This window comes from Ochotona curzoniae, unplaced genomic scaffold (genome assembly GCF_017591425.1).
Source record: "Ochotona curzoniae isolate NIBS_2020 unplaced genomic scaffold, NIBS_Ocur_1.0 contig_1014, whole genome shotgun sequence".
Lineage (NCBI taxonomy): Eukaryota > Metazoa > Chordata > Mammalia > Lagomorpha > Ochotonidae > Ochotona > Ochotona curzoniae.
In genome coordinates, this window is record NW_024464920.1 from 48,581,204 (window position 1) to 48,597,773 (window position 16,570).

Sequence of the window (16,570 nt, forward strand, 5' to 3'; positions counted from 1 at the left end):
GGCGACTCCCTCCGCCGCTGCTCCTGCGCACTGCGCCGAACTTTCTAGAAGGGTGGCTGTTCGTGCCGCTGCCTGCCTCTACTCCTCACACACTTCCGAACCAGTATTCCCACGACCAGCCAGCTTCCTACGGGTTGGGAGATGGCCTTCAAGGAGGACGGAGGGAGGGAGCCATTCAGAATGTGGGCTTTTGGCAACGGAGGGATTAACTCCCCCGGGATAAGACATAGCCTGTGCCAAGGACCCGGCGGGCCTCGTGACGCCATCAGCCCGCGCCGCCGGAAGGGGACGGTCCGGTGCGTGTGGAATCCTGGCGACGCGGCCCCGCTGGAAGCTGTGCGATCTCTCCTTTTTTTCAATTCCTGACGCGTGAGCTAGGCCGTCATGCCTTGGCTGCTCGTAGCTCCCAGGCTGGTTCCCGCCATGGCGGGCCCTCGCGGCCTCTCAGGTCAGACTTGTCCTCCCTCGCTGTCGCCTGCGCCCGAGATGCCTTAGATGGGGATTCAGGTTGATGTTGGGGGCCATCCCCCGGTTCTGCGGACCCTGGATCGAGGAGCCTTACCGCTCCTAAACCCTAAACTCTGGGTACCGGCTGCGCCCGGGCGAGGGTGGGCTGTGGGTTTCCTCTCCCGGTTAAAATGTGCGGGGTAGAAAAGGTGGCTTTCCTTGTCCTCACAGTGATATCCCGACCCACGCACCGCAAGCTCTAACCCCTATAAAAGCCAGTGTCTCAACAACCGTCCCTCCCACGGCTGCCTGGCATGCGTATGTGTCTGGAAGATCCTAAATGTGTAGAGACGGAGGAGCCCGGGAAGAAGGGGCAGTCTGCTTGGTGAGGTGTATTCTAACGTGAAAACTGCCATCATCCACCTTACAGGCGGATATGCCTGCGGGAAGGCAGGTGCTCCGTCCCGCGCACTGCGGCCACTGCTGGCCACAGCTGTCTGCTGCTTCTCCCCGTGGGGTTCCAGGAGGCGTGGTGTACCACTTGATTCGTTGGAGACTTAGGACTGGATACTGGTTCCAGACAACGATGTGTTTGAAATGCATATATTCCGTTGGCGGCCGTGGGATTGACGAGTTTGATAACCTCTTAGGTCATCAGATATATATCAATTTTTTGGGCTCCGTGGATGAATGATGTTGAGTCTTAGCAAGTCCAGTCGGTGAGGGCACAGACTCTTGTTTTACTACAAGGAGTTGACCCCAGGGGTTGCCAGCGCTGCAGGCAGCCTTGAATGCCTGTGGTGGCTTTGTGGGACTGCACTGTCCCTTCACAAGAGTTGTTCACACTCCAGTCCAGGGAGTTGAACAAGCAACGGATGACCTTGGAGCCGGTCACAATAGAAACCTGGACCTGTGACACCAGTGCACGGCTAGGCATCGTGTAATGATTATGTTGTGGGAGCTTGGGTTAGAGGTGTTCATAAACAGGGACTTGAGTACCTGTGATGTTCTCGGTGGCCCTTGTTTTTAAGAATTTCATCAAGTGATAGTAAGAGCTCCCACAGGCACAAGCCCCATCCTCTAGTTAATTCCCCGAATGCCTGCAGTGGTTCGACCCTGCCAGGCAGAAACAGTCACTAGGGAACACAGCCCAGGTCTCCTGCATGGGTGCAGGGTCCCAAGGCTTTGGGCTGTCCTCCACTGCTTTCCCAGGCCACAAGCAGGGAGCTGGATGCGAAGTGGAGGTGCCGGAATTAGAACCAGCACCCATATGGGATCCTGATGTGTGGGAGACATTGCAGTACCCGTGACTCCTCCATCATACCGGACAGCCAGTCTGTCAGCAACTCATGCCTGGATGCGCTTCCTTATTGCAATCCACTGCTCATGCCTACCCCGGGAGGTGTGTGCCCTGATGCCCTAAAAGACCTGGGCATTTGAGGAGTGAACTGGCTGGTATCAGGAGCTGGGAAACTGCCCAGCTGTGCAGCTGAGTACAGTGTGGGCTCAGATGTCTCGCAGCCTTATGCAACCCACCATTCCCTCAGTGTCTTCCTGTGATGGGCTCTCCTCTCCCTGCAGTTTGCGCCCCACAGCTTCTAGTCCCTTCTTTTTTCTTAGTTTCTATGACTAACAGATTGCATGTTGCTTGTTACTTGACATCTGTTTATGTATATTTCAAGTTTGTAAACAGTGACATCTGGTATTTTTGTTGGTTCACTGCTGTACCTCAGGTTCCTAGAACATTGCCTGACAAAGTGCTGAAAGAACACTGTTGAACGAGAGATAGAATGAATAAAAGCAAGAGATTGCATTTACACAGAAACTTAAATCATTGCAGCAAACTGAGAAGTAATTGTGTCACAAGCATGGCACATTTGTGTTAAAGGAACAAGTAATACAGACATTTAGCCGAAAAGTACTGTGTGTGTAGATCTTGTACAGTTGACAAAAACAGAAGCTTCCCATCTGAAAAGATTCAGTGAGGGTGGACCACACCTGATGCAGCCAGCAAGCCCTGAGGAACCCTGGCTAAAGCTTCCTCTTTGTAAGATGGTGGGGAAGTTTGCCTTTTGTAAAGTGTGCCATCCTGACCATTTTCAGAGGCCCACGAGTGTTGATAGACACACATTGAAACAATCCTCAGAATTTCATCTTTGAAATCTGAAACTCTGTTTCCACTAAACTTTTCCTCTTTCCCTCCATTCCCAGGCCCCCAGAAACCAGCATTCTATTTTTGTTTCTGTGAATTTGAATGCTTTAGATATTTACATCATAACTGCTTTCCCTGGCGTAGTGTCCTCAAGGCCCATGCGTGCTGTAGCGTGGGAGAGAATTTTCTTTTGAACGCTGAACATGTTGCATTGTATGGATGAGTAATCTTACTGCATTTCTATTTTCTAGTGCCATACATATTTAAGAAACTTACATAGTTGCTTTAATTAGATAAAAAAGACTGCAGTAGGTCATATAAATTCTACTAAGGAAAAGTTCTATAGGCAGACAACTCAAAACTAAAATGGCAGTTTTAAAATTCTTGACACCAGCTGTCCCTACAAACTCCTCTTTCTCTGACTTATCCCATCCAAGCAACTGCTGACCACAGAATCAAAATCCTGCTAGAACTGTTCAAGCCACACTCTTAGTGTAGTACTGAATGTTAGCCACAGACCCCTGTGATGGACCAAAGCACACAAAGTCACATTTAAGTGTTACATGAACATAATGTGTCTAAAGAGTCAATTTAATGATTCCTTTTGGTGGACTTCTTCTTCTGCACCTCTTTGTACTTCTTCTTTTTCCTCTTACCCCCTTCTTTGAACCCCGTGGAGAAAATAGAGGGCTCCCAGGAGTTGCTGACCCAAGGTATGCCTTGCACGTCATTGTCCACGAAAGCATATTGACACACATGGGCGGGGCTGTAGGAGTTGGGTGAACAATGGTGGAAAGGTGGTCTTCTCCAGCTGGTTTCTTCTTGAAAGCCTTCCATATCCACCACACCATCCGCAAGGAAGAATTTCAACTGCCCTTCATCTTCAGCTTCTCCCTCTAGATCATTCTCAACAATTTTTGCATAGATACCCGTGTTTCTGTCGTTGGCAAATTTGCCTGAAAGGAATATGTGATTGCCCATCCCATCATGCTCGAAGGCCAGCGAGGAGAAAGAAGAAAGGCCCTCCTGCCCCAGGGACCCGAGTGATGTGTATCCTGGCTCATAGGGAGGAAACGTCTCCCAGGCTGGGTATTCACTGCAGGCAGGGACAAAGCACCCGGCCCCCGGGCACCTGCTCCCACAGCAGCCTCTGGGGTTCTGCAGGAGTTCCTCGAGTGAGTCTTCAAAGAAATGAAATGAAAACGGGTCCCTTTGCCCAAATATTTCATTGAAGACATCGTCTGGTCTACGAAATACAAAACTGTGCTCACATTCACCGTCAAACTGCCATCTGCCTTCATCTTTTAATCCTTCTTTGCCGAATTTATCATAAATGTCCCGCTTTTCATCATCCGATAATACCTCGTAGGCCTCCGCCACTTCTTTGAATTTTTTCTCTGCTTCTTCTTTATTTTCCGGGTTTTTATCAGGATGCCATTTGAGGGCTTCTTTGTGGTAAGCCTTCTTAATGTCCTCAGGTGAAGCGTCTCTGTGCACTCCTAGAACTTCATAGTAATCCACCATGTTTGAACAGGTTATGGGAAATATGGGTGCCGGTGTCGATGGTAGACGCAGTGGCTGCCAATAGGCGCATCTTAAACTGAGGGCAATATTCGTACCATGAGCCCCTGCGAGGAGGTGTTTGGATACTGATTATGTGGCAAACAGCTACAAGCCTGTGTCAGAAGTGGCTGCATTGTTATGTCATCGCAGGGTGGGGTGGCAACTGGACCTTCCAAATGGAGCCAGTCCAGAGTCACACTAGCCCCTCATGAGCCCCCTGCACTGTTCCCCTGTGTGTCCTTGGGAACCTCAGACCGTGCCTCAAACCGATGACATGTATTTCTAAAGGCCACCTCATTCCTTTGAAACGATATGGCCTTGAGCCTTAATTACTTCTTGGCTGTTTGATGTGTTGATTTAGAAAAGTGGAGAATTGGGGTAGGTATTGTGGTCGCCTATGGCATCAACATCCCCTGTAGACACCAGTTTCTGTTCTGAGCTTCTCCACTTTTTAGTCCGTTTCCTACTAATGCACTTGGGAAAGCAGTAGAAGGCAGCCCGGGTGTTTGACCCCTTGGCACCCGTGTGGGAAACGAATGAAGCTCCTGGCTCCTGGCTTTAGCCTGGCCCAGCTCTGGCTGCTGGGGCCAGTTGGAGAGTGAACCAGCAGATGGACAACTCTGTGCTTGTCCTGTCTATGTAACTTTCAAATAATTATTTATGTGGGGGAAAAAAATCAGTTGATAAGGACTGTAGGGCAAGCAGCTCAACCAGCCGGACCCCTAATCTCCAACCTGAAGTTTATGACTGTAAAGATTTTGGAAAGTGTGCCTGTAGCTATCAAGTGATGCTAGGCACGATTTCAGTCACTGCTCATGAACTTTTCAGGTAACATGCATCAGGTGTTTGGTTAAGTTGCCACTTGGATGCCTGCATCGCATAGCCAGGCCTGGATCCGCTCTCCAGTCCAGGTATACCGCAGGTGATGGCTCAAGTGGTTAGACCTCTGCCATCCACATAGGGCACCCCGGCTGATTTCAAAACTTCTGGCTTCAGTCTGGCTCTTGTGAGCATTTGGGGAGCACTGTCCACCTGCCTCTCAAGTAAAAGAAATAAAGAAATATTCTTTAACTATGGAATTGGTTTTAGAAGGCTCTTGAGATGACCTTGGAGTTGAGAACTCATGACAGTTAGCCATGTAGTGACCTAGTGTGGAAGCTACTAACAATATTGATGGACACTTCACCAGTTTGGTGCTGCTGTCTAAATAAAGCTAGTGTGTGTTTCAAGCACAGTGATAAGCCACTGACCAGGATATAAGAATTTACTGATCTGGTTTGAATTTTAAATGGATGGTAGCTAGTGGGTGGATAATAAGTTGTATGTGAGAAAATAGAACAAAGTACCTATTTAGAAGCAAGTTAGACCAATGCTGATATTCTTTTGTGATGATTTAAATCATCAACAAACTAGTCCTGAATTTAAAACATTTTCTCCCTGGCTCATATTATTCTTGAAAAATGTCTAGAGTGAGCTGGTCTGTCTGTTTTGTTTTGTTGACTTATCTATTTTTATTTGAAAGGCAGAGCTACAGAGAGAGGAGTGACAGACATACATGGAGGGCTCTTCCGTCTGCTGGTCACTCCCCACAGGGTTGCCCCAGCCAGCGCTGAGCCTATTGAAGCCAGGGACTGCTGCTGGGTGTCCCATATGGGAGCAGGGGCTCAAGGACTTGAGCTGTTCTCCACTGCTTTCCCAGACACTTTGGCAGACGGCTGATCACAAGTGGAGCAGCCAGGACTTGAACTAGCTCCCGTAGGGGATACCAGTGCCACATGTGGAAGCTTAACTTGCTGTACCATGATAGCCTCCTTTAGGCCAATCTTTTTTTTTTTCTTTAAATACTTCTTTTTTTTTTTTTACTTGAAAAAGAAATTTCTGAGAAATAAAGAGCTTTGAAAAAATTCATTTTTATTTCAAAGGTAACTTTGCAATCAGAAGGAGAGACGGATCTGTTGTGGTTTACTCTATAGATGGCCAACAACAGTGAAGCCGGAGCCTGGATCTTCTCCTGGGTCTCCCGTGTGGGTGCAGGGGTCCAAGGACTTGAACCATCGTCTGCAAGTGGAGCAGCCAGGACTGTCACCAGGGCCTGTGTGGGACGCTGGCCCTAGAGGTGGAGATCTTACATCCGGTGGTTCATCCCACAGCAGCCAGGGCTGTGTGAGGCTAACACCAGGAGCCCAGAACTCCATCCACGTCTCCCATGGCAGTGATAGAGGCCTACATATTTTGGTCGTCTTTTGCAGCTTTCCTAGGCACATTAGCAGGGAGCTGAATCCGAAGTGGAGCAGCTAGAATTCAAATCTGCTCATATGGGATGCCAGCGTTGCAGGTGGCAGCTTAACCCCCTGGCTCTGTCCTCATTTGGCTTGTATGTGTGTTATATATACCATTGTGTTTATCAATCCCTCGATTAAATAGCACTCTACTGAAATGAACTATAAATATATGCTTCTAGACATGTTTTCAAGATCATTTTCCAGGTCTGAATATTTATTTCTGTTTTGATATACAAGTGTCCAAAGATATTGTGAAATGGTTAAAACAAAATAAATTCTCTCTAGCATATGTGCTTCCATGTATTTGTGGGTAGCATACCTGCAATTGTGCTTGCCTGCAGTTGAAAATAATTTTAAGGGGGCCCAGTGCGGTGGCCTAGCAGCTAAAATCCTCATCTTGAACGCAACAGGATACCATATGGGCACCGGTTACAATCTCGGCAGCCCCACTTTCCATTCTGCTCCCTGCTTGTGGCCTGGGAAAGCAGCTCCACTTTGGTTTCAGATCAGCCCAGCTCTGGTCATTTGAGGAGAAAATCAGTGGGTGGAAGATCTCTCTGTCTCTCCCCACCTTCATCATCTCCCTTTAACTCTTTCAAGTAAAAATTTTGAAAAAATAAAGAAAATAATGTCGAACATTGTGTAAGTACCCCCTGAGCCACACTGTACCGAGTGATGTGTACGCGGTGCCTCGTTGGCAGCGTTCTAGTAAAGCAGCTTGTGTCCATAAGAGAGGAAGTTTCTGAGAGAAATTTGAAAGTGGGAAGATTGTGCCGCCTAGGATGTGCTTGTGAAAGTGTGGCATGACGAATTGAGTGTGGCTGCAGTGTTGTTGGAACGTCATGCCAGATCTTGAGTGATGTTGACCTCAAGAGTTTGGAGCTTATTCTGAAAGTTAGGAAATTGAGCTTATTTATGTTATTAGAACAGGTGAGTTGAAAATTAAGGACAGATCTTGGAATTTCAGCTTAATTTGACAAAAATTTCTGAAGAATTCGAAGCAAAGGACTACAAGAGATCCCTTTGGAAATAGCATAACCTGTAGGGGATGAGCTGAAGAAGAAAGACGGTCTGAGCGGAGCAGCAGGGAGACGCGGGGTGCAAAGCTGCGGCCTGAGAGGCTGTGGCCGTCGGGTGACTGAGGGGCAGGACTTGACGTGCCAGCCTGGCTAGCAGTTACATGACTTTGGGCAAAAGGTCCTGTTTCCTTGCTTATTTTATTGTAATCTGTGGGATTTAATCCCCCCTCAACTTGGAAGTGGCTGAGATTGCATGATTTGAACATGCTGGAGTTATTTCTCTTTTTCTGTGTTCAGTTATTTTACTTCTGAAATGGAAATGTAGACTGCACAGTGTTGTGGTTCTAGAAATAGCCTGCTGCTTAAATCCTGTCCCACTCTGTGTCCCTTCTGTGCGTCTCTGCCTCATCTTGCAGTGTGCAGTCCTGCAGCCAGTGCACATGGCTCACCACTTCACCCAGGTTCAGTTCCTGCCTCAGCTCCTGACCCCAGCTTCCTGCAGTACAGTCCTCACAAGATGGCGGTGCTGGCTCGCGAGTCTGGGTCTCAGCTGCCCATGCATTGACTGTGCTTTCTTTTTCCTTATTTTATTTATTTATTTTTAAAAAGGATTTATCAAATCTTTATCAAAGTCAAATATACACAGAGGAAGAACTTCGGTCCGATGATTCACTCCCCAAGTGACCACAAAGGCTGATGCTGCACCGATCCGAAGCCAGGAGCCTGGAACTTCCTCCAGGTCTCCCACATAGGTGCAGGGTCCCAAGGCTTTGGGCCGTCCTCGACTGCTTTCCCAGGCCACAAGCAGGGAGCTGGATGGGAAGTGGAGCAGCCAAGATTAGAACTGGTGCCCATATAGGATCCTGGTTCATTCAAGATGAGTACTTTAGCCACTAGGCCACCACGCTGGACCCTAATTTATTTTTTATTGGAAAGTCAGGTTTACAGAGAAAAGGATTGAAAGATCTTCCGGGCCTGGTGCAGTAGCTAGTAGTTAAAGTCTTCACCTTGAACACATCAGCATCCAATATGGGCGCCAGTTCATGTCCTAGCGGCTGCACTTCCCATCCAGCTCCCTGTTTGTGGCCTGGCAAAGCAGTCGAGGACGGCCCAAAGGCTTTGGACTCTGTACCTGCGGTGGAGATCCAGAAGAAGCTCCTGGTTCCTGTGTGTGGTTGACTGCCAACTAATCTAGAGCTCTAGGATATATATAAATATATCTATCATATATACTGACAGGAAGAAATGTTGGTTTGCACTTTTCTAATGCCTCCAAGCTGCTGGCGATAGGTAACCGTTTGCATACCACGAAGACTTTGTGGCTCCCTTGCTGCGTTTCATCCTCGTATTCTTGCTTCAGGTTGCCTGTCATGTGCTCAGCGGAGGTATTCCCTGCAGCCTGTCCCGGAGAGGCAGATCCCACAGCGGTACCTGGGCCAGCCCAGCCCCTTTACACACCCACATCTCCTCCGACCAGGTAAGGCCGCTGGACCTCACATCTGTCTCCTCATCATGCCGTGTCTAGAGCGCTGTTCGTCGGGGATGGAGGTGCTTAGAGCTGCGCTCGTGACGTTGGCACGTGTCGCTGCTCTGAAAGTGGGAGTGAGCGTTGTGCTGCAGTTGATTAAACCTCTGCTTGGGGTGCCTGAGATTGAATCCTGCCTCCACATCTAGTTCCGCTTCCTGCCCACGTGCGTCCTGGGGGTGACAGGATCCCTACCTCCCTCATGGGACACCCAGCCTGGCCAAGACCTGGCTGTGCGACCATGAAGAGAAGGAACACCTCTCTCTCTCTCTGCTGTTATGGTTCCTCCTCTCTATGCGTGACTTTGCCTTTCTAGTAAACAAGATACACCTTTAATAAAGTAAACTTCAGTAACCACAGGTGGCTGCTGGTACCAGTGTATACCAGTCAATACAATCAAACTTTCAGCTTGGATGAACTGATGAAAAGTTTGTGTTTCAGGATAATTTTCAAGAAAGATTGCACTGTACTCTTAGGTCACAGTTTCATTTTTTGAACTCTTTCTTATTTTCATTTTGTCTGAAAGGCAGAGGGAAACAGAGGACTCTCATCCAGCAGCTCATTGACTCCCCAAATGCCCACAACTGCCAGGACGGGGGAGGCTAGAGCCAGGGACTCAGTCCCGGGCCCTGTGTGCGTGGCAGGACTGCAGAAGCCTGAGCCTTACCGACTGCCTCCCAGCATGCACATGTGCTGGGAGCTGGAGCGGAAGCGAATAACGGGGCTCAGACCTAGACTGCAGTGTGAGAGGCCAGCACGGCTGGGGCTTAATTACTGTGCCCATGCTGCCCTCACCCTCTTAGGTCATGGTTTCTAGAGCAGTGTTCTAACCCTTGGTTCTGTGTGGACTGCTACATTAAGAATATTTTAGAAAATGTGTTTTCTTGAAAATGCTTACTTGGTCACTTCAAAATTTTATTGAATAAAAATATTTCTATGTAGATTAAGCAAGATTTCCATATTTGTCCCACTACTTTGAGAAATGGTGTCTTGTTTAATAAAGCTGATACAAACAAAAAAATTTATGGCACCCATTTTTCCTACTGTAAAATTTCAGTATTGCTGCAACTTAAAGATGCATTGTCCCTCCTGCCTGCAGTAAGACCTTAAAGGTGTTTGGTTTTGAAAGGTAGGTAAGGGGGAAATCCTGGGGAATGAAAGTCATTGCAGAGAGCCTGGTGGGGCAAAGCTAAGTGCTTGGTAGACGAGCTGTCAGGTTCCCAAAGGAGAGGGGTCGTCCTTGTGCCCCGGGAAGATGGACTCCATCAAAGATTTGCTGTGTGAGCGTCGGTGACAAAGCTGCCTGAAGGTTACCCGTAGAAACCATGGCTCTCTCGCTGTCTCACTCCGTGTCTCCCACGGAGGGCCACCTTGGTTGGTTCTTCACCAGAGTGGGACTCCTGCTGGGAAGGCGGCTCACCACTGAACCACACAAAAAATCAGTTTTTCAAAGCTCTAGGATAAGCTTAATAGCGGCCCAGTTCGTTTAAAGTATTGATCCTGTCAACTGACACGTAACCTTGGTTTAAAAAAAAAAATCCACCAAAGTGGATTGGTGTTGTTGCCAGCTTTGAAACGGGTTGATTTCTTGTAGTGAGAGACTTTCTCCAGGGTGAGCTGCGTTTCGGCAGCCTTGAACTTAGTGATTTTCTTGTCCAGACCATGGCCTTGACACCCGGGCTGCTTGCTGAGTGCACTATGTGAATGCAAGCTAGCTGGTTTCAATAGCCACACACACGTCCGCATTTCTCTGACCCGAACATGGGATGTTAGAGTGAGAAAGGATAGAAAAGCAGAATTATCCCTGTTTGAAATTTCATAGAAACCATCAGGCATGCAATTAGGCGTACAGTTCTGCAAGGAAAAAAATTTCCAAAGTGTTAATCATGTGCCTTCCTCTCTCCAGAGGTGCAAAACCCGTAGAAGTGTTAAAAATGTGTGAAAGGTGGAAAACAAAGTTTTGAGTAAATTTAAAGTACTTTAAGAAGAAAAACAAAGTCAGTTTGCTAACTTGGGGCATGAAATTCTACCTTTTTTCATCTGTTTTTCAGATTTATTGATTTGCAAGAGCAGCTAGCATGTTGGCTTAGCAGGCAAATTCACAATCTGCAACACAGGCATCCCATATACGGGTGCCAATTCAAATTCCAGCTGCCATACTTCTCATCCGGCTTCCTGTCCATGGCCTGAGAAGGCAGTGGAGAATGGCCCAAATCCAGAGTTTAATTGGAGAAGCAGGTTTACAGAGAGAAAGAGAAGTGGACACAGAGAGACCTTGCATCCACTGGTCCAACGGCCTAGGATAGGCCACAGCCAGGAGCCAGGAACTCCATCCTGGTCTCCTGCATGGGTGCTGGGGCTCAAGAACTTAGGCCTTCATCCACTGCCTTCTCAGGCACGTTAGCAAGAAGCTGGATCAAAAGCCTAGTAGCCGGGATTCAGTGCTGGCATCAGAAGTGGTTGCTTCATGCCCTGGACCACGGCAGCCACCATCAGTGACAGCTCACCAGGAATTAGGAATGCAGCTGTGTGGCACACAATATGGAAGAATGCATTTACCATTTACCTTTTAATATTGAAAATAATGGAGAGATTGGTTCTACAGTGGATTCTAGATAATAGTTCCAAAATAGTCTTCCTTTGAAATGTTCAGATCAGTTTAGGTATCCAGCTTTCAGTGATAGTTGCATTGTAGTTCTTTGAACAAGGGATGCGTTATTATTCTACCAAAGGGCCACAATGGCGGATACTAAGCCAGTCTGAATCCAGGAGCCTCATCCAGGTCTCCCAGATGGGTGCAGGGTCCCGAGGCTTTGGGCCGTCCTCTGCTGCTTTTCCCAGGCCACAGGCAGGGTGCTGGATGGGAAGTGGAGAAGCCGGGATGTGAACTGGTGCCCATGTGGGATGCCGGAGCGTGCAGGCAGAGGATTTAACCATTGAGCCATCACATCAGGATCTATCACTCAGTTGTTAAATTCATTCACATCTTTGTCATCATCACCATCAGCAAACATTCACTGAATGATGACTTTGCATGCACTGTGCTACATTATACACTAAACAGGGCCGGCACTGTTACATAGCAGGTAGTCACTCAGTAAGTCACTGAGACTGAATTCCAACCCAACAAAATCTGACTCCCCACAGAACAGTACCTCACACCCTGCCAAAGAGGACTCAGCCGGGGTTTTTTTAAGTTTTGCCATAATTAATAAGAAGAGACCCAAATGGGAGAAATGTTGGCATCAAAATTCTTTCAAGTCTGGAAAGTAGCATACTCTTTTAAAATGAGATAAAATTGAGATGCAATGAATCACACAGAGCTTCACCTGCAGTTCAGCCAACGTTGGAACATTTCCTTGCCCCAGAAGGTTCCCTGGTGCGCCTGCCAATGCCACCGACTGCTCACTGCGCGCGCAGGTTGTTTCCCCTGTTCTGTTCTCATTCAGGTGGAGTAGTAAGAACCATACCGCCTGAATGCATGTTCTAGGTCTGGCTTGTTTTGCCTAATGTTTGTAAATAAAATCAGTTTGGAGTAGTGTTTATTAATTTAGTTTTTTTCAGGGAGGTCAGTATTATATGTTACAAAGAAAATGTTCGCTTTTCCTTTCTCTTCATTTTCCAATTAAAGAATAACTGATTAGTTGATGACTTACTTATATATAGTAAAAACTACCTTTTTAAGCATTCTCTTCAAAATCGTAGCATATGAAGATGCTAATCTGTTTAGTTTGATGAAATCTTTAAACTGCGCCCACAAGGAGCAGCAGCTGCTAGCCTGTGGCTGAGGCACGGGCATCCTGAGTTGGGTTGCCAGTTTCCGGCCTGGCCCTGGCCCCTGATTCCAGCTTCTGGCTCAAGGGTTTAGACCCAGGGAGCATTTCCAACTCCTCAGCGTGCTCAAGCCCAGCCTGGCCTTGCTTGGGCGTTTGGCCAGTGAACCAGTGGGTGGGACCACTCTCTCCCACTCCGTTTTTCCCTCTGCCTTTCAAATACAAATATTTTTTAAGTTTAAAATACATACCTAAATTGTAGCAAAATCTTCGCTTTTCCATCCACTTTCAGACTTTGTTGGTGTTTTGCTTGCGTGATAAAGTGTGGAGACCATCCTCACTCTCCTGAGAGACCCAGGCTCAGTACCCGGGGTGTTCTGGCCGCAGCTCTGGGAAGCGATTGCGAGACTGCTGTTTGCAGAATCCATCTGACAGCTAGGGTTTTGATGGGTCCAAGATACTTGTCAGTCAGCCCTCCATCCTCCGCTGGTTCCACAGGATAAAGTGCTGGTTTTCTAATACTTTCCGGTCTGACAGAGTGGCCAGTGCGTGTGTTCAAGTAGAGCTTTAGCAGAAGGGATTCAGGGCAGACTGAGGTCTTTGATCAAGGGCCAGGACAACTGCCAGGCTTACCGCGGGTTCAAAGTTCACTGCCTTATCATACATTCTTTTTCCTCCTCCCGGTGAAAAGGAGGTGCCCCTGCCACCCTCTGGAGTGTTTCTGTCGTGACAGAGTTCCTTATTACTTTAAGATTTCAAGGAGTCTGAAAGCATTTAGTTAATGATCACTTCATAATGTTGATCATTACAACTAGGCTTGAGAAAATATTGCCAAGTGTTTTTACAACTCTTCATGTAATCATTTGTGTGACATTGGATTCAGCAACAAAAGGAATGTTTGAAGAATATAAAAGATTGTTGTCTTTAATTTTCAAATAAGTATCTTTTTTCAATAGTCACTTGACATGTTAATGTAGACTCTTATTGGTGAAAATGAGAGCTAGTGCAAAAAGTTCTACATTTTACCTCCTGTGGAGATTTTAAAATATCAATTTTTTTTAAAAGATTTATTTATTTGAAAAGGCAGAGTTGCAGAGAGGGGGAGAGCTGAGAGCCTACTGCTTCCCTCCGCAAATGGTCATAACAGCCAAGGCTGGGCCAGGCCAGAGCCAGATCCCGAAGCTGCATCCCACCCAGTCCCACATGGGTGCAGGGGCTCAAGGGCCAGCTTCTGCTGCCTTCCCAGGCTCATTAACAGGGAGCTGGATCGGAAGTAGAGTGATGGGCTCTTGAATAGTGCCCACGTGGGATGCCAGCCCTACGGGAGGCAACTTTACCTGTTTGCCGTGGCATCAGCCCTACAAAATGACTGGCTTCTTTTCATTCCTGTAACATAAAGCAAAGCTCGGTTACAGAAGAGAGTAGAAAGAGAAAAAAGGAAAGATGGGATAACCCACCATTATAATCAACCTCTGCTTCTATATGAGTTTTTACTGCTTGTGTGGATTGGGAAATTTCCAGTGTTGGGCAACAGTGGCAGACACAGCATGAGTAATTAGCTGCAAGTGGAGCTGTTCATTAACTCTGATACAAAGGTCATGGCTCTGCTCAAGAAGCCTCAAGAAGCTCAGTCTCACTGGAGGGAGAGTGTGGGCAGAGATCTTCACCGCGCTCCACTGCTTGGCGGACCCGGGCTGGCCAGGAAGGCCACAGTGACCAATCTCTGTGTCGTGCCACCTTCAGTAGAGGTGCAGATATCTAACAAATTTAATAAATACTAACATTTGTATTAATGGACTGCAGACTTCAGGATTTACTGGAGAGATTAACTGCACGTGGGAAAATAACCAGGTAGCTTGAAGCGGCTGAGCTACCTGCTTCTACCACGCGTGACCACTAAGGGAACTCCAAGGTCTTTGATGCAGCACGTTCTCTCCTGGGACTGCGCCACGAAATGAGCGTTCTGGCATGTTGGCCATGAAAGTGCCAAGAGATGAGTGCAAGGCTGGCTAGCACTCAGTAAGTTACAGTACATCCTCTCCCAAGGGTTACAGACACAACTGAGTCAGAACTAATCAGATGACATGGAATTTTCTAACATTATTGTTACTGTTTCACTTAAAAAAAAAAATGCTGGTGATTAAAAAAAAATACACGTGTACTTGTGATTGTATGAGTGTGAAGGAGAATAGGAAATGTCCCCTACTGGACGACAGACGTGCCCAGGGAGCTAGGATGGCGAGAGGAGGCAAGCGGACTGAGGCCACATGAGTAAGAACTGTGTTATCACACACCTTTAGGAAAGTCGGAATTCAGAGGGCCGGAGCGGCAGTACAGCGCCTCAGGTAGAAAGCCTTCAGCATAAGGGGTGTGGGACAGGCGTGCTCTAAAGCAAGGTGTTAGAGTGGAATTCGTACGAAAGCAGGAGATTTCAGAAAGAGTCCCTCATAAGCAGAAGGAGTTAACCGCAGAGTAACAAGAAACACAAACGTGTCATCAAAGACCGTGTGTACGTGACCTCATCTGTAGGAAATCTCTGAGTTGGCAAATGCCCGTGTATAGCGAATACACCAGATGGCCAAGGGCTGCAACAGCTAGAGGAAATTAAAAGTGACTGTTTCTGGACCTGCAATTGGTTTTAGGATTGGTAAAACATTGTAAAATTAACAATATGGTGACTAGGCTTAACATTGATTTCTGAAGAAATGCTAAGAGTATAGAGAGGGTATTACTACTTATTCTTACTGAAATGTCAGATATACAGAGAGGAGGAGAGACAGAGAGGAAGATCTTCCATCCAGTGATTCACTCCCCAAGTGACTGCAACGGCCAGTGTTGCACCGATCCGAAGCCAGGACCCAGGAGCTTATTCCGGGTCTCCCACATGTGTGCAGGTCCCAAGGCTTTGGGCCATCCTCGACTGCTTTCCCAGGCCACAAGGAGGGAGCTGGATGGGAAGTGAGGCACCAGTATTAGAAGTGGCACCCATATGGGAATCTGGCGCATTCAAGGCCAGGACTTTAGCCACTAGGCCCCCATGCCAGGCCCGCCTTAGTGTTTGTTATGTGTTAGAGCCTGAAGTAAATGCAGACGTAATTTCCATTTAATAAAGGATGCATTCACTCACTCATCAGTGTCCTAACTTCCAGGCAGTCTGCCAGGTACTTGCATCGAGCACCTAGTATTTAGCAACTGGCATTGTGGCATAGCGGGTTACACCACCATCTGTGATACTGGCACCCCATATCAGTGCCCATTCAAGTCCTGCCTGATCCACTTCCGATCCACCTCTGGGCTGATGCACCTGTGAAAGCAGTCAAAGATAGCTCAAGTCCTTGGGCCCCTGAACCTACCTCCCAGAGGAGACTTAGGTGGAGTTCTGGAGTCCCAGGCTGCTGGCTCCAGCCTGTCCCTGCCCTGGCCCTTGGAGCAACTGAGAGAGTGAGCAGCAAGTAAAAGCTTGCTCTGTGTCTCTCTGGCTTTCTATCCATCTGCCTTGCAAATAAAATTAAAATGAGTAAATGAAGAAAATTTGATAAACTAGTTTAAATTAATGTCCTCATGGAACCCACAATCTTTTAAGGAAGTCATACACAGATACTGTAACTGTCTGTTATCATACAGGTTGGCCCTTTAGGGTAACCTTGATTCTGTGCCTAACGACAGCTGTCATGTAATCGTCTTAAATAGATGTTTGGCTGAAGAAGTAAAATAATAAACCAGAGAACTAGAAGAGCTTCCACGTGGTCATGTTGCTGTGTTCACAGAGGACCACGCAATAAGCCAATTTGAAACTTGGTTTTTCTGCT

General features: G+C 47.4%; 2 protein-coding genes across 2 annotated transcripts in view; one reads left to right on the forward strand and one right to left on the reverse strand.

Moving 5' to 3' along the window:
• Window positions 1-16: 16 nt before the first annotated feature.
• Window positions 17-16,570, forward strand: part of XPNPEP3 (X-prolyl aminopeptidase 3) — a 30,586-nt gene continuing 14,032 nt past the window's right edge. Inside the window, exons 1-2 of the mRNA XM_040986542.1 lie at window positions 17-448; window positions 8,824-8,940. Coding sequence (XP_040842476.1) covers window positions 385-448; window positions 8,824-8,940 — 181 coding nt within the window. The 5' untranslated portion in view covers window positions 17-384. The remainder of the gene's footprint in view (window positions 449-8,823; window positions 8,941-16,570) is intronic.
• On the reverse strand, window positions 3,170-4,374 carry DNAJB7 (DnaJ heat shock protein family (Hsp40) member B7). Its single transcript, XM_040986579.1, has one exon. The coding sequence runs from the start codon at window positions 4,121-4,123 to the stop codon at window positions 3,191-3,193; it is 933 nt and encodes a 310-aa protein (XP_040842513.1). The 5' UTR covers window positions 4,124-4,374; the 3' UTR covers window positions 3,170-3,190.

Coding starts and splice junctions, on each gene's coding strand:
- DNAJB7 (XM_040986579.1), bottom strand. CDS start 4,123: ATGGTGGATTACTATGAAGTTCTAGGAGTGCACAGAGACGCTTCACCT.